The sequence below is a fragment of the Nipponia nippon genome, unplaced genomic scaffold (genome assembly GCF_047370975.1).
Source record: "Nipponia nippon isolate SJK-2023a ecotype South Korea unplaced genomic scaffold, ASM4737097v1 scaffold_1, whole genome shotgun sequence".
NCBI classification, from domain to species: domain Eukaryota; kingdom Metazoa; phylum Chordata; class Aves; order Pelecaniformes; family Threskiornithidae; genus Nipponia; species Nipponia nippon.
Genome location: NW_028262290.1, coordinates 54,541,864 through 54,567,680, shown reverse-complemented (window position 1 = coordinate 54,567,680; position 25,817 = coordinate 54,541,864). Strand labels below are relative to the sequence as shown.

Here is a 25,817-nt window from a genome sequence, read left to right as displayed (position 1 = left end):
TTTGATGGCCTAATGGAGTATACTGTCCTTGAAGATCCAGAGTTCCCATACTTTCATTAACTTGACATTGATACAAAGTGGCTTTCATTCTGCCAGTCCTTTATACAACTATTTGTTCATTACACCCCTCTCTAAGGGCTGACCCACATAAAAAAAAAAAAAAAAAAAAAAAAAAAGAAGTAGGCGCTATTTCTTTAGATCAAGCAATAGAAAAGTCTGATTTCTAGGGATTTAGGATTATAACTTTGGTAATGGTCCATGCTGAGAGGAAAATCTGAGTGACTGAGCAGTTAAGAGTGCATCATAATGCAAATGCACAGAGAATCATAGTCAAGATTACTAGAGTAACCTTAATTCTGCCTTCTTTACCCTTGGAGTGCTTAACTTCAAAGCATGATTTTTCTTTTACTGTAGGCCTTTGGCAGTTGCAGTATTTCATAGACTGGCAAGCCAAAAAGAACTATTATAACTGTCTAATTTGACCTCCTACATAGAACAGGACACAATGTCACTTGCTGCTTTTACTTTAAGCCATTTAACTAGCGTGTCACTAAGCATAACTTTCAAAGGCATTCATTTTTTCACTTGAGGATTTCAAGAGAGGGAGAATCCATTAGTTTTCTTGCTGGTTTGTTCCAACAGTTAATCACACCCTCTGTTTAAAAAATGTATGCTTCATTGCCTATCATCTGAATGATTTCATGGTCTCAGCTTCCAGCTATGGGCAATTCAGGTCTTTTGTCTTCGGACTTTATTCACTCAGTATTTTCTCTCCATTAAGTTAAGTAAGTGTCTTAGTCGCTGTAATGAAATCATCCTAATGCATTCTTGTTGAGGAAGCTAAATTGCTTGTGCTTTTAGTCTCTTAACTGTAAAACACTTCCTGCAGCCCTCCAAATAATTTTGAAGCTCTTTTCTGCTCCTTATTTTGTTTCTTGCATCCTTTTCAGAACATAGGAACCCGAACCGTGTGCTGTATTTCAACAGCGAATGAGAGACTGTTACCAGTCACGAGTCCACCAACCGAAACCATGCACACCACCTCCCTGTCTCAGCTTACCCATGTATGTATATGTATTCTTAGGCAACAATTACGCAGCCTCTTCGAGACAGGTGCAGACCTATCACATCAATGAGATTAATTTTATATTATGATACTTGTTACATCCCCTTCTGCAAAACATTAAATACAGAAAACCAAATTCATCTAACAACAAGGCCTCCTGCCACCAATAGTAAAAGGACAAGCAGAGGGTAAGGGGAACGCTTTACCATGGGACCTGCCACTGCCCCAAGGCCAGGATCCATTGTGGAAACACTGCTTCTTGCTCCAAGGATGCTCTGACCAGCCTAAGCTGGGGGGACCCCGCTGATACCGCTGACTTTACCAGACCTGTGCCAGTCCAACCTTAGGTTTCACGATCCTACTTCTGTATTATTTTCCTTCCGTACCTTAGCTTTTATCCTTTCGTTTCTCTTCCTGTTTCTCCTCTGCTTGAGAAGCATTTGGGGCTGCCAGACAAGGCTCCGTCTTCTGCAGCATTCCTGTAACCGTGTGGCCAAAAACATCAGCCAAAAGTGGTACCTCAAACAGCTGTAGTGTTGGTGCAAATTAGTTGCATCTCAGAGTTGCCTGAAGGCAATGGGTGAGGCTTGTTCTTCTGAAAAGGAAAGGTTGTAAGCAAGAGGAAGCACCAGAAGAGCTCCAATTTCTATTTCTGTGTTTGCTATTATTTTATGTATGCCTGCCACTAGAAGGTAATTAGAAGGAAGCTAGTTTGATAACTGACATTACAGACCATCAGAATGAATTCTTTCTCCAGGACTGTTAATGCCACCTTTAATACAACAAATAGACGGTCAGTTCAGGGAAGAGAAGTGGATACTGAAGTTGTTCCTTCTTTTTCTGTACTTTTAATGACTGGTAATGAAGGTTGCGTGTTTGTCCATGGGACTGAGAAAGTTGAAAAGCTAAATGTTAACTCCTTAATGTTGTATGACATCAGGATAACTCTTTTAGCTTTCTAGGCCTGTTTATTCCCTCAAAATTAATCAAGCACTTCTCCCATTACAAAAATCTTTCTTATTCTTGAACAGGTGACAATCAATGATATTTAACAGTTCTGACAGAGCACTGAGCTTTTTTGCCTCTAGCCTGAATCCAGCTCAGTTCAAATATTTTTCTGTAGTTAAGGTTTTTTGGATGCTGTGTTTTCCAGTGATCTTTAATGACTTCACTGTTAGATGAGATCAGTTCTGATTTCCATTTTCATTATCATAAAATTGTTTCCATGCTTTCTACAAATATTCAGATTCAATAGTGACATAAAAAAATGCAGGTTTTAACAGGCTAAAATCTTTCTGATCTCCTTCGGGGAAAAGTGCTGATGAAGGCTTGAAATGTGCAAACTAGAATAGTCAGCGAAAGTGCTCTCCATTCTAAAATTTGCACTTTTTACAAAGTGAAAGTTCATGGTTATTAGCAAACGTGCAGAAAACCCAATCACCTTTAAATAAAATGTCACGCATAGAGCCACACAACTTATTCATCGTATGAAGCTCTTCACCTCTCTTTTTGCCAAAATTGCCAAAATATGCTCAACTGCTTACAAAGATGTCTGCAAATAAACGTCTGCAACCAACTAGTGAAGAAAGCAGCTGTACCACCTAGAAGCAGGCAAGCTGTCTGCCAGGGGGGCTTTATTCCTCTCTACTGATGGCATTTTGTGAGAGGTTTATGAATGCAGGAATCCTGGTCATTCAGTCTCAGCTACAGAATTTCAAGCATTTTGTGTAGCATGGAAAAGGCTCCATTTCCTTCTGTTGCTGCACCCTGTGTAGCTTACTGATGTGAAACTGTCAAATTAGATATTGCTTTTAGTTTATTTATAGAGCATTAAATAACAAAAATAGCAATGGAGAATTTAACAAGTTCTTCTTGCTGTAAACAGTAAAACCTCTAACTTTCAGGAATAACAAAACATGACGTTGACAAAGAATGAAGGCTATAGCTGTGTGACAACTGATTTTTCAATTATAGCGTATCCATAATTGTGAGGGACAGTTTCCAATAAACACAAGTAAAAGGCTTGTTTTATTTGACAAAACAAATACATCGTAGTAAACACTACTTGTTTACGTTTGGCAAGCTTGTCTTCTTTCAGCAAAATGCCATGTCCAAAAATTCACATTTGAATAAAAATTAGTTTCATGTAGCCATGACAAGATCCACAATAACTTGGTGTGGTGGGTTGACCCTGGCTGGATGCCAGGTGCCCACCAAAGCTGCTCTATCACTCCCCTTCTCAGCTGGACAGGGGACAGATAATATAATGAAAGCCTTGTGGGTCGACATGAGGACAGGGAGAGATCACTCACCAATTACTGTCATGGGCAAAGCAGACTCAGCTTGGGGAAATTAATTTAATTTCTTCCCAATCCAATCAGAGTAGGGTAATGAGAAATAAAACCAAATCTTAAAAACACCTTCCCCCCACCCCTCCCTTCTCCCGGGCTCAACTTCACTCCCGAATTCTCTACCTCCTCCCCTCCAGTGGCGCAGGGGGACGGGGAATGGGGGTTGCGGTCAGTTCATCACGCGTTGTCTCTGCCACTCCTTCCTCCTCAGGGAGAGGACTCCTCACACTCTTCCGCTGCTCCAGCGTGGGGTCCCTCCCATGGGAGACAGTCCTCCATGAACTTCTCCAATGTGAGTCCTTCCCACGGGCTGCAGCTCTTCACGAACTGCTCCAGCGTGGGTCCCTTCCACGGGGTGCAGTCCTTCAGGAACAGACTGCTCCAGTGTGGGTCCCCCATGGGGTCACAGGCCCTGCCAGCAAACCTGCTCCAGTGTGGGCTTCTCTTGCCACAGGGCCACAGGTCCTGCCAGGAGCCTGCTCTAGTGTGGGCTTCCCATGGGGTCACAGCCTCCTTTGGGCATCCACCTGCTCTGGCGTGGCATCCTCCATGGGCTGCAGGTGGAGATCTGCTCCACCGTTAACCCCCATGGGCTGCAGGGGGACAGCCTGCCTCACCATGGTCTTCACCATGGGCTGCAGGGGAATCTCTGCTCCGGCTCCTGGAGCACCTCCTCCGCCTCCTTCTTCACTGACCTTGGTGTCTGCAGGGCTGTTCCTCTCACATCTTCTCACTCCTCTCTCTGGTTGCAGTAGTGCAGCAACTTTTTCCCCTTCTTAAATATGTTATCCCAGAGGTGGTGCCACCTTTGCGGATGGGCTCGGCCTTAGCCAGCGGCGGGTCCGTCTTGGAGCCAGCTGGCGTTGGCTCTAGAGGGGGAAGCTTCTAGCAGCTTCTCATAGAAGCCACCCCTGTAGCCTGCCAGCTACCAAAAAATTGCCACACAAATCCAATACACTTGGTAACCACAACTCCACCTCAAAGAAGAGTTATATTGTTCTGCTCTGCCCATTATCACACCAGCAGATCATTCATCCAAAAAAATTTGTCTGCCCTGCTTACATAAACAAACTGGACATCATGTAAATAATTCACAGAATGGCAGTCTCCTCTGTTAACTGCATACTGAAAGACTCTGCCTTGAACACGAAACATGGCTGAAATTGAAATCACTGCGCTGGTGTTATAGGGCCAGATGGTGTAAGTGCTCTGTAAATCAAAAATATACCTGATCTGTGAATGAGAAATCTGTTCTTTTTGATAAATCAGGCATAAGAAAGCTGTTATACTCTTGTGGACCAGTTGTTTCTTAGGAGTGTGTTCATAACGTTAGCAGGTCTGCAATATAAACAGGAATCAAGCACAGAAACAGCTCTTGCCTAGTGAGTATTAACTAATTCACCAAAATGCCTTCTATTCCTCTTAAAATGCATATTATACACTTAAAAGTCAAGAAATAGCCACATTGAGGTTGAATGTGTAATTTTAGGCTTGTGTTCATTTGATACCATTTTTACCCAGGATGAAGGATCCAAATATATGTAGCTCTCTTTCTTTCTCCTCTGGGACCTCTCACGTCCGCTCAGTCTCTTCTTTCCCTTGGGTGCTGTGGGTGACAGTACACATTGCTTCTCCCTAAAGCCTCTATCTTTAGCACTCAGCTTCAGCACTAGAGTACAGGATCACAACTGAATAAGGCAGGAAGATAACGGCACAAGAGTAAGGAAACACAGAGAGAACATTGCGGGAGAGGAAGAGAAAGTGAAGGTTTCACTGTATTCCTTTGGCACTTGACGTCGAAAATTGGCGTCCATCTTTCTTCATGCACTGTCCATATGGTTTGAGTCAAACAAGGATGTCACATGGAGCCAAGAAATGGGCCTAGAGTAAGGTAACTGACAGTGAAAGAGAGGAAGGAAAAGGAAAAAAGAGAAGATGGTGGGGATATAGGGAAGAAATAGAGAAAATGATTAAAGAAATGGAGTGCAAACCCAAAAATGTGATGAAATATACCCAAAACAAGAGGTGGAAGGAGGAAGACAGAGGCAGAGAGACAGTCCAACAGGGATAGTAATAAGGTATGTAAAATTATGCAAGTTACAGCTAGACCTGACTATTTTGCTTAGAAACAGAATATGGAGTGCCTTATGCATGCACAGAGCATGAACTGCTGTGTTCACAGGGCCACACCTCCTACCTACCACAACTTTTGACAAATGCCTGTCATACATGACTGTAGATAAACACGCCACAAGGTGTACTATAATCAATTGGAAAGAAAAACATGTAATTAATATGCTCTTCTACTTAGAATACAATACTACTAAATAAGGTTTTAGAGATCAGGGTCTCTAGAGAGGACTCGTGTCCCTTCTGGCACAGGTGCAAACTATGAGTGCTGTTCGGTCATTCGGGTGGTGAGCTGGCCTCTCACCATCTCTTTCTGTTCACACAGCTTAGCCAGGGGTTGTGCTGCCAACCTCCCTCATCTATGCTCTGCTCCTCATTTGTCTCTACTATTCCCTCTTCTGTGGGGATACTTGAAAATACAGAAGTGAGTAAGTGATGCAAAAACATGACTAACTCGCACGCAAATTTCTGCTGGGAAATTTGCCAGGTTGCCATGGGAAACACACACTGCAAGGAGCATCTGCTCCCTGACTGTCCTCCTCTGTCCTAGCGCGTTCACTTATACTCTCTGGAGGCTTACACACAACGTCCTTGCCGACATGTGGGAATACACTAACAGGCTCTGCAAGTCCCCTTCACAAATATTGGACGTTTTGTATCTTCAGTTTCTTTTGTCTGCTCGGCCTGATGAGAAATCCGCCCCATGAAAAGTGAACACGGAAAATCTGCGTCCTTGTACGATGACCATTTCTGCAAGACCAAGACACAACTGGAACACATGAAAACTGGCCATAAATTTGCCGCGCTCGTATCACCACTTGTAACTCACACAGACTTTATAAACCAAACCATCACAAACACACAAGAACCCATTGACACTCAATATACATTTTGAAACCAGTTGCCACTTAGAACATGTTAGACGCCAACCTTCGGCCTTTCTTGCACGCCATCTCCCATGCCTCACACATGGTTGCAGAAAGTGGCACTTGTCATTCTTCACTCCTGTTACACAATTTTCTAAACAAACAAGCGCATCCTACAAAGGGTTCTCTTTCCCTACAGATATTCCTGCAATCCAAACAGTCTGGAAACAGCCTGTTGGTTCAACAGTTCCACAGTATCTACGGTCTGGCCCATCAGATAGGAAAACAGCACGACTACTTCAAAGCCCAAACGTTAATCTGTGTTAGCTGGGTACAGGGTAACGTAATAGGAAGAGTGTTTCAGTCAGATACATGATGAGGACATTTTTTCCTCCTGGTTACACTTTTTCTCTGGAAAGGTATTTTCCAGTAGATTGAAAACATACTTGCTTTTGGCAACTGACATGACTACATATATTAGCCCACAGACATGCTAGTGGAGATGTGTTTTCTTATTCTTATGCTTCACCTTCAATAATACATATTTCCAATCCCAAGTCTTTTCAGCAGAAATTTCTTTACCTTTTCTCTTTTGTTTCCAAAACCTAGTGCAACATGCCCAGATTCAGACCTGTTATCACACTTCTGTTTTATATATGCAGCTATTCTACCTGTGCTTTCTAGACACCAGCACTTGACATGGCTTGTAGGCTCCCCTGTTACTTTTCAGCACAGGGTGTTCATGGGATGGATAGGGTATGTGTTCACAGGTATAATTTAGACAAGCAGGTTTCACCAGAAACTTGGATTCTCATGTGGCGCTGGTTTCTCTTTCTTGCCCGCTTCACTCAGCGAAAGTAGTCTCGGGGAAATGCGTAATTGTCTCACATGCAGCAGTTTAAATAAGCCACTTATTAGCAGCTGCTTGAACTGCATGTGCAATTTTAGTATTATTATTACCTGGTACTGCTAAATTTTAACAGCCTTTACTCCTGCCGCTCACTGTACAGGTTTTATAATATTATCTCTAGCACTTACAATCCGGCAGCGTTCCAGCACTTCCACACAGAAACGAGAAAGTCTTTCTCTCATTTTGCAAGCTCACCAAACAGCACTGCCAACTTCAGCCCACACAGCAAATACCTGGGACATCCTATGTAATGAAAAATACGACGCAGTTAGGCAGTAACGATGCTTTATTTTTCAATCTTCACAATTCATAGTTAAAACGTCTGGATACTGAACATATGCTTCCTCTAGTTTAGTATCTTAGTGAGAGCTACTAATGATACAATTTGAAACATGCGGTACACATTCAGAAGTAGCAAACAGATAGCCATACCTTTCCTATGGTACCATGCTTTTCTCCACCAGTTTAATTCTGATTGCCTGCATTACACCAGAACCTGGCCCTAGATATGAAGCATATTCATGCTGTGCCAGGTGCTGCACAGATAGAGCAGAAACAGAGAGCATAACAAAATGAAGAGGCGTAATTTGCGGGTCGGCATGGTAAACTCAGCGGTTACATGTTTCTCAGGACTAATAAGGGTATCACAGGAGCGCCTGAGGCACTGTGGAAGAATGAAACGGCATGTCACGAAATTGTAAAGGGGAAGCTCCTTCCATGCTGGAAGGAATTCTTGTACAGGATTCAGAAATCCTTCAAGATTAAGACAGTTAGTTCTGCCTTCTGAATGCAAATCCCCGATGTCACTACAAAAACAAGCCTGGCAGTTTTGACTACCCAGGCAAAATATGGACTTAATTTCATTATATCTAAAAGTGGGTAGAAAAAAAATAAAATCTTTCAATTAATAATTTAAAATAGAGTGATCCAGCTGGAGAGCAATTCACTACGTATATTAGTGCGTCATACAAAAACATCAGAGAGATGACTCAGGAAGGGGCAGGAGTTATCATCAACCTGATGAGAAAATTTACTGTGCTGTTCCCAGAGGATGATTCCACTATTCCAGTCACTTGTTTATATTGCTGGTAATTTTCAACGCAAGTCGTTATTATATTGAGACTTCATTTTTTTTTTCTAGCAGAACTGCTGCATTTTACACTAAGAGCAACATTTTAAAGTTTTATTTATCCACAAATTATTTCACCGAACCCTGTGTCGTCAGCCCAGCACCTCACGAACCATTTCCGAAAAGAAAAATCGGAGGTGGAAGATGAGTAGTGCAATAACAGCTTTTGCTTCGTTCTAGCGATCGTGTTATTGCTCTAAAATTCAGGCCCCTGGGTGTTTAACCAACGGAACGGCAGTGATGGGGCACAGCGGATTTTGGCGGGCAGCCGTGGCTCCCCCTCGGTGACAGGCCGAGGACGCAGCAGAGGCGGAGGGGCAGGCGCGAACCGCCAACCCGTGCAATAGCGCAGCGGTCGCCCCGCAGCGGCAACGCGCGCGGGGGCACCCGGGACTCCGGGAGCCGGGGGGCGCCCGCCAGCGCGCGCTCCCCAGATAACCGCTTTTTAAAAATCCCGCCTAAACTAACTCCGCCGGGCGGCGGGGGCCCCACCGCCCCTTTCCGAGCGCCGCCACACCGGCGCTGCGGGCTCGGGCCCCGAGGGTTGCGCCCCGCCGCGGCCGCCGGACGCGAGCGCCCCTTCCCGCCCGCCGGGGCGTGCCCGGCGCGCGGCCCCGCCCCCCCGAGCGCCGCCTGCCGCCCGTCCCTGGCACCTCCTTCCCCCTGTCCCGCCCGCCATCCGGCTCGGGGCCGAGCCCGCGCCGGGCTCGCACACGCGGGCGCAGGCGCGGCGGGGCGGGTGCTCGCGGCGCGGCGGGAGCGGCTTCCCCGGCCGCCCCTTCGGCGGGGGCCGCCCCCGCGCGCGCCGCCGCTCCTCTCCCCTCCCCTCCCCCGCCCGGCCGCCGCCGCCGCCGCCGCCGAGCGGGCCCCCCGAAACGAGTGATGGAGCCGGCGCGCTCGCCCCGCTCCCCTCCCCACCTCCTCCGCCTCCTCCACGCTCCCCGGCACAGGCGCGCCCTGCTCGCACCGCGCATGCACGTACCCCCGCCCCCGGCGCGCGCGCGCGCACTGAGTGCTCGTGCAGGAGGCGGCGGTGACGGCCGGAGAGACGCGCGCAGACCCCCCCCCCAGCCCCCCTCCCCAAATTCCCCCCTCCTCCCTCCCTCCCTTCCCCCCTCCCCGGCCCCCTCCCCGCGCGGCGGCAGCGGCGGCGGCAGCGGCAGCCCCCCGCGCTCCCCGGGAAGTGCGGTCCCGCGCGCGCGCGCGGGCGGCAGGTAAGCGCGAGCCCTCTCCCCGTTCCCTCCCCCCCTCCCGCGCCCAACGGCAGGGCCGCCGTTGCGCTGCGCGCGCGCGCTCTCCTTCGCGCGCCCCCCTCCCTCCTCTTCCTCCTCCTCTCGCCCTCCCTCCCTCGCTCCCTCCCCCGCTCACTGCCGCCGCCGCCGCCTCCGGCAGCCCTGGCTGCTGACGGCCGCGGCCGTTAAAGCCCAAGCAGCACGCGCTGGGTGAGATGGAGGCGCCGCGAGCGCGCCCGCCGCCGCCGTCAGCAGCTCGGAGCCGTCGCGCGCCTGCCGCCTGCGCGCGCGGCGGGCGGGCGGGGGGAGGGCGAAGAGGAGGAGGCGGAGGAGGACACGTCCAGCGGCGGATGCGCACGTTGGGGCGCGCGGGCCCCGCGCTGCGGCGGCGGCCGTAACAAAGGGGCGCGCGGCCGCGGCCTGGCGGCGGGAGCCTGGCGGCGTCTTGGCCGGGGCCGCCGCCGTCGCCGCCGCCACCGGCGGGGCGGGTGCTGCGCGAGAACCGTTGGGGCGAGGGGGAGGGGAGCGCCGTCCCCGCGCAGCCCCGTGAGGCGGCGCGGGGCGGGGCGGGGGCAGCGCCGGGCTCGCTCCGGAGAGAGGCGGCCTGCTGCTGCTGCTCGCGGGCGCCCCCGACGGCGGGCCCGGAGCGCGGGCGTCGTCTGCCCGCCGCAGGGCCGCGCCGGCAGCCGCGGGCCCCCGTCGGTGGCGGCGCGGGTTCCCGTGGCGGCGGCGAGCGGGCCGCGGCGGCCCGGCAGGGTTGGGCCCCGCCGGGAACCCGCCTGCGCCGCGTCCTCGCCGGCGGGTGCATGGAGCAGGCGTGCGCCTGGCTGCCGCTGCGGGCACGGGCACGGGCACGGCAGTCGGCGCCGCGGCGGTGCGCCTCCAGAGCCGGGAGAGCTAACGTGGCGAGGCAGCCAGCGTGTCTCGGCTGGCGGCGGCGGCGGCGGCAGGAGCTGCACGAACAGTTACAACCCCAGGCATATTTCCCCCGTCCCCGTTCCTGTGGTGGTAACGGCAGCGTAAAAAGTGTGTGCGCGTGGGAACAATGAGAATTACCCCGCGGAATAAATCACCCGGTGGCAATGGGAGTTTTCCCCCTGCCTTGGCTCGCTGCTGGAGGTTCTCTGGTTAAGTGCCTACCGTGCTCCACTCGCCGAGTAGTAACTTTGTTTCCTTCACCAATTGCACACCCTTCTGTACTCAGCAACACTGTTTTCAGCCAGTTGCTTCTCCTGTAATTGGTTCTCCCTTAGTAAGTCTGAACAGAACTGCAGCAAAACTGCATATTCTTTAACAAAACAGGGTGGGATTGCTGCGAGATTATTGGCAGTGACGCTTTACTGTTGGCTTAAAAAGAAAGCAGCGTTCTCCCCAGCTTGCAAAGAACTCTAAACGGATCCTGTTGAAATAGTTGTTTGTCCTGCCCTCCTGGGTGCTGGATTGATACATTTTCCTGGGAGGGTAGACCCAGGCAGCCCAGAGAAATGCATACAGTGTTTCTTGGTTTTGTTTTCTTTTGTGTATTTCAAATATTTATGCACTTCCTATCTGGCTCTCTTAACATCTGATTATGTAGGAGTAAAAAAAGAATTTTGGCTTTCCTCAGATTTTTTTAGTCAGTGGCGCTGTATGCTGAGACGCCAGACCCGCAAAGGTATTTGTAGGGAGCCAAGTGTTTCCATACCATGTTAAGCACCCAGCACCAAGAGTGGAAGTCGCATACCTGTCATCTGCTTCTGTTCTGTATCTGGTCGAGGATAAATTAGAATTTAGGAAAGGAGTTCCCAGTAGCTCTGTGCCAGGTGATGGAGAGAGGTGTCTGAACTAAATATTAAATTTCCCTCCTCTCCGCTGCATGTCCTGCTTCTGTCATAATTAGATGCCCATGGGAGACTGGGATTCAATAATTTAAATTATGAGTTTTGCATTATCCTTCTGCTGTTCAAGTATCTCCATTGTTTGGAGGTCTGGTGTCTTTCCCTGGTCCTGGATGCGTATCCATCCACAGCCCAGTCTGCTGTCCTTTGGGATGCTTGCTCTACTTGCCAGACCCTCCGCTAGGCTTGTGCAGCACACTAGTTCAGCAGGAGACTAATCACCTTTTTGATGGGTTGGGTACTGGGTTAATGCTGTTGATTCCTGTAGAGACTTTTCAGGCTTTTAGATGTAGCGCAAAGTAAGTAGCAGGAAAGTGCAGTCAGGGAAGTGAAGTAGCCAGAGGAAAGTAAACACATGGTTTATGACAACAGCGCTGTCAGATCAATTTATGCAGTCATCTGTAGAACCAGTCAAAATAACTGGATATTTTAACAGTGCATTTTGTATTATTTTAAATAATTGAAAATGCTGTGTTTTAACACACAAATTTAAAACAATTTTTGGATTAGATTTTATCATTTCTTAAAATGTTATTATCTTCCTGTCTTTCAGGCTGAAGGTGGTCCACTGTAAGGGTTAATCATCTTTCAAATATTTAATAATCATTTGTTCAGAAAATTTCCTGCATTGTTCATGGTAAGGCTTATATGATATTTCACGTTTAGTTTGTTATGCTGACGCATTTAGAGTATTTCTTACACATTTTTTAGTATTAACATTTCCTTTAGCTGTACGAATGACTTCTACTGCAGTTGGATTGTATATTTACTGGGAATTGAAACTTCACAGAGAAAGTTTCCAATTTTGGATAACTGAATTGGTAAACATATTTGAATAAATTAACATATTCATACAAAAAATTAACCTTTGTAAATCACTATGGGTCCTGTAAAGTGTATAACCTAGGGAAAGACCTTTATGTATTCACAATTTTAAAAGAAGTTTAAGAGTAATGCTTTTATAATCTGAAAGGCTTTTTCTGGTCATATTAAGCAACAAATTTTATTTGGCAGTTCTTTTGGTGTGTAAATGAAATCGGCTGTTGGGATTTTATGACTTAATAAAAACTTTCCCCTGTTATTTTACAGGAGTTTTTCATCAGTATGTCTGAAACCATTAAATATAATGACGACGATCACAAAACTGTGTTCCTGAAAACACTAAATGAACAACGTTTGGAAGGAGAATTTTGTGACATAGCTATCGTGGTTGAAGATGTTAAATTCAGAGCACATAGGTGTGTGCTTGCTGCCTGCAGTACCTACTTCAAAAAGCTTTTCAAAAAACTGGAAGTTGATAGTTCATCAGTAATAGAAATAGATTTTCTTCGTTCTGATATTTTTGAGGAAGTTCTCAATTACATGTATACTGCAAAGATTTCTGTTAAGAAAGAGGATGTAAATTTGATGATGTCTTCAGGCCAGATTCTTGGTATTCGATTTCTGGATAAACTCTGCTCTCAAAAACGTGATGTATCTAGTCCTGAAGAAAACACACAGTCCAAGAGCAAGTACTGTCTAAAAATAAACCGTCCTATGGGGGAACCGAATGATACCCAAGATGATGAGGTGGAAGAAATTGGAGATCATGATGATAGTCCATCAGATGTGACGGTGGAAGGAACTCCCCCAAGTCAGGAAGATGGAAAATCACCTACCACTGCCCTGAGAGTACAAGAGGCGATTCTGAAAGAGTTGGGAAGCGAAGAGGTTCGAAAAGTAAACTGCTATGGCCAAGAAGTAGAGCCTATGGAAACAACCGAGTCAAAAGACTTAGGATCTCAGACCCCTCAGGCTTTGACGTTTAATGATGGCATAAGCGAAGTGAAAGACGAACAGACACCAAGCTGGACCACAGCAGCTGGGGATATGAAGTTTGAGTATTTGCTTTACGGTCACAGGGAACACATTGTGTGTCAGGCTTGTGGTAAGACCTTCTCTGATGAAGCGCGATTGCGAAAACATGAAAAGCTACACACTGCTGATAGACCATTTGTTTGTGAAATGTGTACAAAGGGCTTTACCACGCAAGCTCATTTGAAAGAGCACCTGAAAATACACACAGGTTACAAGCCTTACAGTTGCGAGGTATGTGGAAAGTCTTTTATTCGTGCACCAGATCTAAAAAAGCATGAGAGAGTTCACAGTAATGAGAGGCCATTTGCATGCCATATGTGTGATAAAGCTTTCAAGCACAAGTCCCACCTCAAAGACCATGAAAGAAGACACCGAGGAGAGAAACCTTTTGTCTGCAGTTCCTGCACTAAAGCATTTGCTAAAGCGTCTGATCTAAAAAGGCATGAGAACAATATGCACAGTGAAAGAAAACAAGTTACTACCGCCAATTCCATCCAGAGTGAAACAGAACAGTTACAGGCAGCAGCTATGGCTGCTGAAGCAGAGCAGCAATTAGAAACTATAGCTTGTAGTTAAAAACTAAAGCAGCAACTTTATCAGAAATAATATAAGAAATTAAATTGAACAAAATCTATTGTTGGTATACGTTTAGACTGAGAATTATCTTTTCAAGAAAATGTATTTTTAGAGGATTTGAATGCTACATAGGAACACACAGCATTGCTCGGTTAGGTATTTTAAAACATTTCAGAGATGGGTATTCTTAGAATATGAAATAGTTTTGTTCTCATTAGCAGTATAATGCACTAATAGGTGATTTAATTTAAGAATATGATCGAGTTCTCTTTGAAACAGGGATCATCACCGGCTGATGTTTTGTTTCATCCAGTACGGAATACTGCATACGATGTAGATATCGAAATCAGTGAGTTATGTTTAAAAACACTGAGATCTCGGAAAATAACAAGCATGGAAAGGAAATACTTGTTTTTCACAGTTTTGAAAGTGTTATATCTACAGTTTTGGAGAAACAGACATTGATTCCCTAAGTTTTTTAATTCCTTCTTTTTTCACCTAACGTGAAAAGGTGCTAGAGGTTGGTACAACAGAGTGTAAGGGGGCATGGTGATCAAAATGAAATCGCTTCTTATTCCATTCCCTCAGATATCCTCTTATTTTAATCAGGGTGGCAAGTTTAATGAAATACTTGCTTTCCTGAAAATACTGCCTTATTCACAGTGGTCCTGGCTGGCAAAGCAGAAGGGTTGTGGCATTCACCAGTCCCTTCTGTGGGGAAAAGTCTGCCTCGTTTGTTTCTATGTTCACTCTTATGCGGGCCCCCAGAGATGGGGCAGAGCCACAAAGGAAAAAGGGTGCAGTGTGGAGAAGGAGACATGTTCCTTACTCGGACCCGGTAGAATTTAGTTAAAGCTAATACAGCCCAAGGCTGGTGTTTTTATTATGCAGCTTTCAGTTCACGTAACCTAGCCCAGTTAAGGCAAAGGAGTGTTTCTGGCAGCACAGGAGGATTCGCTGCACTGGCGAGTGACCAGGTGTCACTGCCAGACCTCCGGAGTTGCAGAGCACAGCCACGGGCTATCGCTTGCCTGCCCGCAGTGTTCAGGCTGGGTTTTGTGTCATGGCTGGTCATGCCAGCTAACAGGTCCCCTTCAAGTTGAAAAACTTCCACGTTCTGACACACCACCTCTCAACAAGAGGGAGGTTTTCAGTGAGTGTTTTCAGTCATAATTGATCCAGAATCAGTGTTCACTAATAATCTGTTACTTAGAGTTGCCTATTTTTTTTTCTGACAAGCTGGGGTAGATGCTGCTAATTTAACCGTTAACTCACAGAGTCAACAAAATACATGGTCTTTGGATTGCAGTCTGCTACGTGTAGTCAACAAGAGAAGACACAATAACAGTGGTAATGTATTCCAAAGGGATATGGAGCCTTTATTCTGAATTTGTAAATACTATAACTGTTGTCAGAACTTCATTTGAAGTTGGAATGGGGAAAAAAAACACACTCTTGGGCACGTGTTTGGATAACATTGGTCACTTGCGATACCTATAGCATACGAAAGTGTTAGACCAGTTTCTGGTAAGTTACTATGTGGTAGATCACATCTTGCTTTTCTAAATAGAAATTGAAAATAGCGATTTTGGAACTGTTATATGGAACTGATTATTGGTTTTTTGTTTGGTTGGGTTTCTTTTACAGCTTCATTTTATTCATGTACTCATCAGGTTAAGCAGTTATCTCAAAATGCCAATAATTGTTTGAAAGCTGGTCTGTACATAAAACATGAACTTAATATTTTAGAAAATGTAAACTTTGGACCTTTACCAATATATTTTTTTAAAATGTTGCTTCATTTTGCATTCAATAATATTAGTTTGTAAACAAACTATACATTTTGTATCTGTGCAACATCAGAGGATGTGTATTCATTGCATTTTATTGGTTCTCTTGAGGAACATGATAAATGACCATTGTTAAAATGTTTTACTGTATATGATCATAGATATAAAGATAGTAGGTCCAAAATGGGATCTACTTTTTTTTCTAAATATATTAGTCTTGCTATGTTTTCTTACCTAAAATTGTGTTCACTTTGTCCTAGATGATAAAATTGGGGTTGACAAGACTGTACAAAACAGATCTGTTGCGATAAGAGTTCAAAAGTGTAAAAGATGAAGAAAGTAAATTTTCGCTAGGTCTCCTATGAAGAGTGCAAGAAGCAATGAGCTTAAATTACAGCAGTGAACATTTACATTAGACATTAGGAAAAAGTTTTAAGGGGTTGAATAATGAATTATTAGAACAGAATACCTGGGAGGCACTGTAATCTCCACTAGCGGTGATATTCAAGAACGGGTTAGGCAAACATCTGTTAGGAATGGTTTAAATATAGTTAATTCTGCCTTGAAGCTGAGGGATAAGCTAAATAACCTCTCAAGAAGAGCCTCGTTGGTATTTTTTGGAAAGTAATAAATGAAAAGAGCTCACTGGGACAGCAGACGCTTGAATGGAAAGACAGAGCTCAAGGCTTACAGTTAAAGAAAATTGCCTTCTGACATTTGAGCACAAGCAGTCAGGCTGTGAATTTGAAATTGTTATAGAAAAGCAGGCGTGCATTAGAAGACATGCAACTGAAAGTGTGATAACGTTGTGTTTTACATCAGAGTAAATTCTGCTATTGTTAAAGCTTACAGCTGTAAGGGTTATACAAGGTTACAGCTGTAAGGGTTGCATGATGTTTGTAGCTTTTTAAAACTGGGACAGGTTGATATTATACATACTCTAATACAAAAGTGCGCAGAGGCAGGAATGAATGTTACCGTTGCACGTTCCTTGGACGGGCATAAACACCTTACATGAGAATTGGTCTTAACAGTCTGTCATAGGAACAAGTTCAGTGAAACCAATGGAATTGCTCCCATGTCAAAGGTTTGGAAAGGGGCCTCAGCCTCTTACTAGCTTTTAGCTGCTTAAGAGTCAGAAGACTGCTGGATGTTCCTGAGACCAACAGTGACAATATTGATCAAGAAGGCAAAGGCTCAGTTATTTTTGTGAAGCTGAGAATTTTATTGGCAATTTCTACTACGGCTATCAGTTTTAAGGATGTGAACTTACCGTATTTTTTCTTTTTTTGAAAGCCAATAGATAATTCTTTCTTCCCTTCCCAATGGCTTTTATTCAAGACAGGGAGAAGGCCTAGAATACTTAAGCTTAAAGTTTTGGCAAAGGTTTCAGAAAGGAAGTGTGGAGGCAACCTTAGCTGTACGTTATTGTTAATGTGTTCTAAATTAATCCTGTTCATTGTGTACATTCTGAAGGGATGTTCGCTTATAAGTTATGAGGGTCTGTCTGTGAAGTTCAGGTAAATCTGTCTGCATCTTAAGACGCTACTGCTCCCAGCTCTCCTGTCTGTGCTGGAAGACACCATGTACCAAAGCAGATGTATGTCAGCTCCAACCTCCAAGCTGGTTTTCCAGTGTGATAAACCGTAAGCTCTGAGCTGTGTTGATTGAGGAATGGGCAAAGTTTTATTTTTGCTTTTACAAGGATGGCAACTTCTTTCAGAATTTATGAGACAGTGGATGAGATTCTGTCCAATTAATGGGAATTTTGCTGTTGACTTTATTGGGGCCAGACTAGCCTAACATTCCGAACAAGGTTTCCAACAGCAGGCAAATTAGCTAATTGGTGTATGTGCAGGAATGACAGAATGCTATAGAAACACAGATGGCTAAAATAGCATTAGAGATGAATTAATTGTTTTTCTCAGAATTAAGCAGCAAAAATATCATGCATGGAATTAGTCCTAAACATACACTTCTCCGTCTATGGTTTGTGAAATCTGAGTCAGTTATGTCTTTAATATACGTAGGATAGCAAAAACTCCGTTACTTTTTTGGCTTATACTGAACGTCTGTCTGTGTTATGATGTTAGGTGACTGAAGTGGCTTCAACGGAACTCTCCGTGTATTGGAAGTAAGTATATGAATAGGTGTGTGCATAACCAGGGCTTACATGTAAGGTAACCACAGCAGCAACATGTTAGGTGATGTGAAATGAGGTTCTTCTGGTGATCCAAATGGTGGGTCTATGTGGTCAACACCAGTTGAGATGCCAAACCAAAGTCTTCTCAGCTGCAAAAAGATCTAAATATTAAGGAAGTATAACCATTCAGTTAAAAAGCTTTGTGTTTCAAAAGTCTAAATAACTTAGAGTAAAAAGAAATATTTGAAACAAGAACTTTGCTGTTCTGTGATCTTAACTTCGTGTTCTTACAAATAGGGTGATTTTTTTTTTTTGTAAAGCGAAAAAGGAACAAAGAGAACACATCTTGAACTCTGGTATCTGATGCAAATTGTGTTAGCCATGGGTATGCTGCTGGTTATTTGGCACAACTCAGTTTGGAAACTGCAAAAGTTCAGGAAAAAATACCTTCTAGCCCCTCTCCACTCCCCACCCCTCTTCTACACACCCTTCTTATCAATATTTAAACAAACATTAGAAGGTGAAGCAATTCACAGTTGAGTACTTGTGTTTTCTGCTTTAATCTTTGAAAAAGGTTTAGGCCTGGAGATCAGAGTTTTAAAGGTTGTTGTGTGAAAGAAAATGCTGACTTCAGTAGCAAGATTTTGAGGAATTCAGCTTCTATTTCACGTAAGCTGCAGAATACTAAATACTCCTCAAAATCTTGCCATTTAGGTGCCCAACCTGGAGTTCTTTTGAAGATCAGGCCCTAATTTTCTAATCTAGAGATTGCATTCATGATTCCAGTGAGGAAGGATATTTAAATTAGTAGTTGGGTAAGATATAGAATAAAATATCAGATGATATCAGAAAGCCTACCCTAAGCTTAGAGTGTGTTTTTGGGGACAGATTATCTGTTCTTAAGTCTTTTATCAATTCAGACGCTTCTCTGTCTTACAGAAGAGACAAAGCTTTTCTGAAAAAAAGTACTTCTACCGCTAACAACATACGACATTTCTGAATGTAAACATTTACACATCGGTACAGAATAGGATCATTCTACGTAGAAGGTAAAGACAGACCTAAGGAATTTTCAGATTTCAAAGAGCTAATCCATAGATCACAGTAGTACGCCCAATCAGCCAGAAACGTGCATGTTTCATTAAAAATTCCATTACAGCAGTTGATCTGTCATTTGTCTCCATATAGAACTAAAACAATTATAATAACATTCTTATTCATTTCAGAACAGATGGAGGATTTCCATGAATAGATTTTGTTAAATATGTGTCATAAGAGTTGAGACATCTCTTCTCAGGAATGATTTTTAAATGTAATGCAAAAAATCTGAAATAATAGGATAGCTAAAAATAGTGGTTTATACAATATGGAAATATTGATATGTTTTTCAGTGTATTTCTTTCCCCTGTCCCTTTTTTTTTTTTTTTCTTTTATTTGCAGGCCCTGCTCCTTTAGATATTTACAGAACTCTGAAACTTTATGAACTTCAGCGGTTCCAATATGAACAGAACTAGAGCTATCATGTTGAGAGCTCTTTAAAATAGAATCAGACTTTTGAAGTCTTACTTTTTTTTAATAATCTGTAGCTAAGCATCTAGTTTTTTGTAGATAAATTTGAAACACATGTAGACCATATGAATAAAGTTGTTTCATGTCTGACCTGTTTGGCGGATGTATATCAAAAAGCATGGCCGAAGCAGAACTTCGGGATACCTGTATCCCATAATCCTTCCTGTATATATGTATATATATTTTTTTTTTTTTAAGTCTGTATTTCTTGAAAGAAGACAAATAAAATGAGTGGTACTAACAAGAAATTAAAATTCTTACCAAATGGAAATTCCAAATGTATTTTCTTTTTAATAATACTGAGCCATTTTAAATAAGAATATAAGACAATAAGTACATATTACATATTATGCATATAAATAGATTTAAAGCTATATTTTAATGCAGACGTAAAAGAAGTTAATGGAAATAATGCATTGAATATAGATTGTCTTTATGGAATCATAAAATCATGAGAATTATGAAAATTGATAATTTCAACTTTTTTCCACCAAAACATCAAAACACTATTCTGTTTTAGAAAAATTTATTTTCTGATGCAAAACCATTCTGTTATAAACAATAACACCACCACCAACAACAAAACGTACCCCACAGTGCTTACATTTGTAGTTTTCTGTCCTCCTCCCAATGGCCTATTTCTACTTTTAATATGAGTAATCTGCATCTGCAAGCAACATAGCTGCAGGGAAGCTCAATCTTCAGAATGTTTTTAAAGACAAAAATATTCTAGGTTTTCATTCATCACTAATAAAGACCCATTTTTTTTCAGGGTCAAGGGTACCATGAGCAGTGCTTACAGGAACAAACCACTGTGGTGGCATTGCAGATTGCTCAGACCAGAGGATGTAGAATGGCAGAACTCCACTCTGAGATCAAAAACTCATTTCTTTCTACTCTAGAAATTAGAAGTGGTACTGACACAAGATACTGTGTAACTTCAGGCAGAAGTTCCTCTTCAAGGGAAGTTATCAGTTATCTGTGGATGATTTATGGCTGTTTTTTACTCATCAGCAGCAAAACTACTCTACAGAGTAGAGTTTTCAGGACTATGTCTTTAAAGATATTAATTGGTTCTATTTTGCATACTGTCAAATCTTTTTTACATGTTTCTGTTGTGTTTAAGGTTGCATGGGCAAAGTTAGGGAGAAGAGTTGGAGTAAAAGCCAGAATATACCGTGAAAAATGTTCTAGACATTGCATTTATTAAACTAATACAATTTACATGCAAATTTTTTTTATTGTATTTAGGGTATGTTATATTTAAGAACATGTTTTCACTTGCTTAAGAAGTCAGTAGCTTCACATGAAAATTTTTTGATTTGTTTTCATTACCTTAACCTCCAACATTTAGAATCAGTGTATAGATTTATTTTTCCTGGGTATGAAAGCCATGAAGTGTCTGTTCATACAGCTCCATTACACTAGAAATATCTGGTTATACTGACTGTCTATATCTAAGCAGCATTTAACCCTTTTTTCTTTATAGTAGGGGATCCATCTTCTTTGTATCCCAAACAAGCCCATTATCATTCCCCCATTTCCCATTACAAAATAACTGAAGTTTTCATGAGATCTGCTTAGGACATTAAGGAATGTTTTCTCAGACGGCAATAGGATTTGATCTGGTTACTTTGCAAAGATATAAAGTGAATAGAGAGTGGCTTCTTCTGTATGGAAAGATAGTTTACAATGGAATGTTTCTCTCTGTTTATTTCAAAATTTAGGCATTGTGGTTGTATTTGTTTCTGTTCTGCTGTAAAGCTTGGGTTTTGAGACTACAGTCTTCTAAAGGCATAGCAAAGTAGACTTTGTATGGTAAAGCTTAATTCTGCTGGAAGGGTCGGTCTTGTTCCTTCTCCCCTGCTTTCCTGCTCACAAAGGTGTCTGGTGAACTTCTGTGTCTGTGCAAGGTAAGTGATGAAGGTATTCAGGCAGGAGCAGGGATGGGGGTAAAGAGGGAAGAGGAAGGAGCAGGACCTTATTTCAACTGTAGTTAAATGAGTGACAGCTCACTCTGTCTTATATAGTCACGCCCTTAAAGTGTGTCTTGTCTGGACAAATCTCATTCCTAAGTTACGTTCTTTTATTGTTGAATTCTTTCTTTTTGAAGACTTTTCAGGGTGGAGAGGTTCAAGTGAAGCTGAAAAGAATTTCACCTATTTCTCTGTGTAGAGTTTACTATGCATAGAGCTATGACAGCTAATATTCTGATTACTAGTTAATATGCTGGATAGTATGTGCTGTTTTGTTAACAAACTAATGTCTGTCAGCTTTGATCCAAAGATGATCTGTTCTCAGTGTTCTTAGAACACAGGAACAGACTTATCACTCTTTTTAACTCAAACCTATTTGTCTTGTCCTCAGTGATAACAAAAAGAGAGAGGTAACGCACCAAGGCAGCAGGCTTCATGTCCAAGGCTCAGCTAAATCATGAGATGTTTCCCTGTTTGCAAGTTAAGGGAAAAGCTAAACAAGGTCAAGGCATCAGGTCCATGGTGATTTAAGGCAACCAAAGTTGTGGTTGCTGCAATTTATTGGTGTTCTTTTGCCTGCAGTAGCACTCATGCAATGTCTCAGTGAACCACTTCATGGAGAGCCAAAGCACCTGAAAACTAGTAACTCTTTTGGGGCATCTTTTTCTCAACCTTAGCAGCCCACATGATTGCCTCAGTGCTAGGGTCAGTGGAAGAGCAGCCCCAATTTAGATTGACTTTGGCTATTGTGGAACTGCCTCCTAACACAGTAGCTTTCTGTTTCGCCTGCCATAGTAACACTGCAAATTGTTGCTAAAAGGGGTAAGCCCATTCTCTCCTTTCCTCTCTTGCTGTTAATTTTTGCACCTGTTTCATCCATCTTGTTTGCCTCAGATTTAATGGCTTTTGTGGCTTTAGGATAAGCCAGTCGAGTGAATTTCTGTAACAAAGCAATTCAGTGCTTCAGTGAGTTAGTTTTAGGTTGACCTACCTTGTCGAACCAATTTGTTAGATTTGATCCAAGGTAAGTGGCAGGAGCACGAAGCTAGAGTTAGGAGAATGTATGGAGCAGGACTTGCCCAACTTTGGCATCACATTAAATACAAGGTGATGAAACGCAGCACTTGTTGCACAGTGTTTCTGAGAAGCAGCTAGGCAACAGAAAGGATCAGACATAACTCCTTTGCAACAACTACTGGTGGTAGACTTGTGGGATTTTGAAGAGGGGGATGTGCATGCTTCGTTTCTGCTTTTTCAGGAGAACAGAATTTGGGTTTGAAGTTGTGGGGGTTTTTGTTTTCTTTCTTTTTTATTATTTAAATTAATCTGACCCTGTTTGCCTCTCATCCAACAATCCTACAAAGGCTTGTATTGTGACAAATTGCTCAGGTTAAGGAGAAAAAAATAGTTACAAAAGACAATAGGTATTTAATTCACTGAAGGACAAAACTGTAACCCCAAAAGAGTGAAATATTATATTTTTGCAACATAGGTTAATGTTTACAAGTATTAGAAGTAGGCAATATTCACTTCATACTTACTTAGGTCTATTTTAGGTCACTCACTGTGATCATCAAACACTTTTTAGTTGTTGCAAATAATATAAATCCAAAGCATAGGGATAGATTCTATATCTCATTAGGTGATGTTAACTAGACTGATTTCATGGTAAGAATTTTTTTTTTCTGCCTTTCTAGTTTAGGTTTCTGTGATAAACTTGAAGTTTTTAGAATGATTGATTTTGATTTCTTTCCAGGTATAAATATGAATCCATTTGAAGGCCTGAATATAAAAATTGTAGGTACTGTTACATTTCCATTTGGTACTTCATCTTAAGGAGTTTTCAAAGTAGCTCTTCATTTGTGTAGCTGGGGCTGCGGAAGGCATTCTTTGTTGAGAGTTGCCTTCTTTCAGTGAAAAGTTATTCCCAGTAAATGAGTTCTGTTCTCTGATATTGCTCATAGTTTTCTGTGCTTTACTTTTAGCAAGACTTTTTTATCCCATCTGAAGTAACAACATTTGAGTATTTTCTTTTTACAAGATACCTTATTTTACATTACAGCTATTATTGGTTTTGTTATTTTACTCAGTAATATTTTACTAATTCATCCAGATTTTCCAGTAAGATTTATAACAATCATGGACGCTATATTCTTGCTCTTAAAGTGTAAAATGGAGCATAAACCAGGATTTTGAGACATAAACTTTTTAATGCTGCTGTAAGGTTTCAATCTTTAACATTTCAGCACTGTATGTGAAACCTTATACTCCTGAAAAGCAGTAAGATCTCATTGAATGCTTCTATTGGAGAGACTTGATTTAAAAAAAAATAAATAAAATTATATTTATATATTTTTATATATATATATATATTCTGTTTCTGGAATTCTTGATCTTAAATCAAATAAGGGAAAAGAGTTCAATCTGTCTACTTCCTTTTGTATTTCAGATGAGTTAGAAATCTGAAGACATCTGGGCTTGTTGACTGGACTAACAGTTATGTACAGCTATACAAATACAAATCATTAAAACTTACAGTTTTTAAAGTGCTTGACAGGCAAGTTTACTTACGCTAGAGTTTTGCCATTTAGTCTGCAAAACGCCTGAAATACATCACAAATTCTTACTTGAAAATGTCTTGGCTGCCATCATAAATAGAGGTATGTTAGACAGAAATATTTTAATTGAAGTTAACAATTACCCATTTTAAGAGAGTTAGTAAATGTTTTCAGTATGAAACATAGATTTAATTTTCCACTTCAGTAATTAATTTTTCTTTTATCCAGTTGTATGACTTTCTCATAGATCTCCCATCGTTCCAAGGATGGGTTAAATGCAGTCAGAGGGGAGCCCTGATTTGATGGATGTGATAAATTCTGCTAAAGTAGAGATGTCCTATTATAGATACTTTTCAATTGGACATGGATTATGCTCTGCAAATCTTGCTAACCTAATTTCAAGTTTTGATACTCTAGTGTTTTAAATCCTTTCTTTTGTAACAAAGTTGATGTTTTCAAACATAATTTAAAAATCATATATTTATCTTATTTGGCCAAGTGGTTTCATTTTTAGCCACACATGGTGAAGTCCCCATCCTTTTGACTCTGTAGGACAAATTAGGAAACCGCATTGTTTATTTACTGTTTGTATTTTATATTGGTGTAATTCACTGTAGTTTCCCATTCTCAGTTCTTGAACAATATAAGCTGTTTAGTAGCATGTTAAAATGATGATTTTGATATTTACATTTTACATATCTTCGTTCTCTTCTTTGAGCGTTAAATTAAGCATGTAGTTTAATATTTAGGTTGTTTACGTTTATCAAAGAGTTATATCTGAATTTATTGAGGACTTTAATGAAATAGTATTTTCTTGCAAGTTTGGAAATTTCTTCATTTATTTTAAAGCTGACTTTTCTTCTTCTTAGCTCACTGGCTAGCAGTTTTGCCTTGGGTCATAAATGCCTCTTTGATTCCCTCCGTTTAAGTTCTTTGAAGACTTGAGCATATGCCTAATTTTATGACTCGTGTCAGGTTGCACACACCAATAAGCTGTGGTATGATCAGGGTCTTAAAACACTTATATAAAAGAGGAAGACACATGCCAAAATATTAGTTTTTAGTCTAACAAATGTATTGTCATGCTGGTAGAACAGAAAAGGTTTGAAGATTAGAATTTTACTTGTGGTAGACTCCCAGCCTGTCCTATGATTTTTTTAGCGTGGTGCAGGATGTTATGGCCTTGTCCATGTCATGAGTCAGTGGTTGTATGTGAGGTCCTTTAAAGTCTCTTCCTATGTTTCACAGTGTCTCTGCTAGATCCAGAGTCATTAGCCAAGGACTTGACTGGACTGAATTCCTTGCTGTATGAAAGTCCCATGTGATCTAAAGGCTCTGAATTTTGGACTGTGATTCATTCATCTCTCTCAGTGAAGGGACTGGCTGTCTACAGAGGTGTGGCAGGTGGGAGCAGCAATTACTTTGGCTCCACTGATTTTTGCACAGTTGTATATGTAGTAATGTTTTAGGTGAATCATTCAGTCTTGTATTTAGACCTAAATTTATCTAGGTCTTTGTTTCTTATTGGTTGGTTTTTACTTTGGGTTCAGCTTCTCTGTAATTTTGACTCCCATCTGTAACATAAAGATACCAATTTACTTCTTATGGGACTGTTGGAAGATAATCGTTAACGGGTGCGAGGCATTCAGATATTGTGAGGGTGGCGATTTAATCAGCTAGAAAGATTCCCTAGATGGAAGTGGGGCTTTTGGGATCCCTTTACATTCTGTGAGAAGTCCTGGGCTGGACTCACCTTTGTGATATTTAAAAAACAAAACAAAAAAACC

The 25,817-nt window shown here is 42.3% G+C and overlaps 1 protein-coding gene across 14 annotated transcripts; it reads left to right on the top strand.

Moving 5' to 3' along the window:
- Nucleotides 1-9,567: 9,567 nt before the first annotated feature.
- On the top strand, nt 9,568-25,414 carry ZBTB14 (zinc finger and BTB domain containing 14). Of its 14 annotated transcripts, XM_087755858.1 has the most exons (9): nt 9,568-9,666; nt 12,115-12,198; nt 12,651-13,649; nt 17,878-17,918; nt 18,867-18,976; nt 20,269-21,409; nt 23,229-23,269; nt 23,922-24,132; nt 25,279-25,414. In XM_087755858.1, the coding sequence occupies exons 2-5, from the start codon at nt 12,196-12,198 to the stop codon at nt 18,925-18,927; spliced, it is 1,104 nt and encodes a 367-aa protein (XP_087611984.1). In that variant the 5' UTR covers nt 9,568-9,666; nt 12,115-12,195; the 3' UTR covers nt 18,928-18,976; nt 20,269-21,409; nt 23,229-23,269; nt 23,922-24,132; nt 25,279-25,414. The 14 variants fall into 14 exon arrangements, with proteins under 14 accessions (XP_087611984.1, XP_087611973.1, XP_087612008.1 ...); XM_087755847.1 differs by lacking the exon at nt 18,867-18,976; XM_087755882.1 differs by lacking the exon at nt 20,269-21,409 and adding an exon at nt 14,274-14,343 and having other exon boundaries at nt 17,878-18,976; nt 23,229-23,273.
- Nucleotides 25,415-25,817: the final 403 nt, after the last annotated feature.

Coding starts and splice junctions, on each gene's coding strand:
- ZBTB14 (XM_087755802.1), top strand. Junction 13,650..20,268: donor ACAAGCCTTACAGTTGCGAG/GTATGTGGAAAG, acceptor ATTTTTTTTCAG/GGTCAAGGGTACCATGAGCA.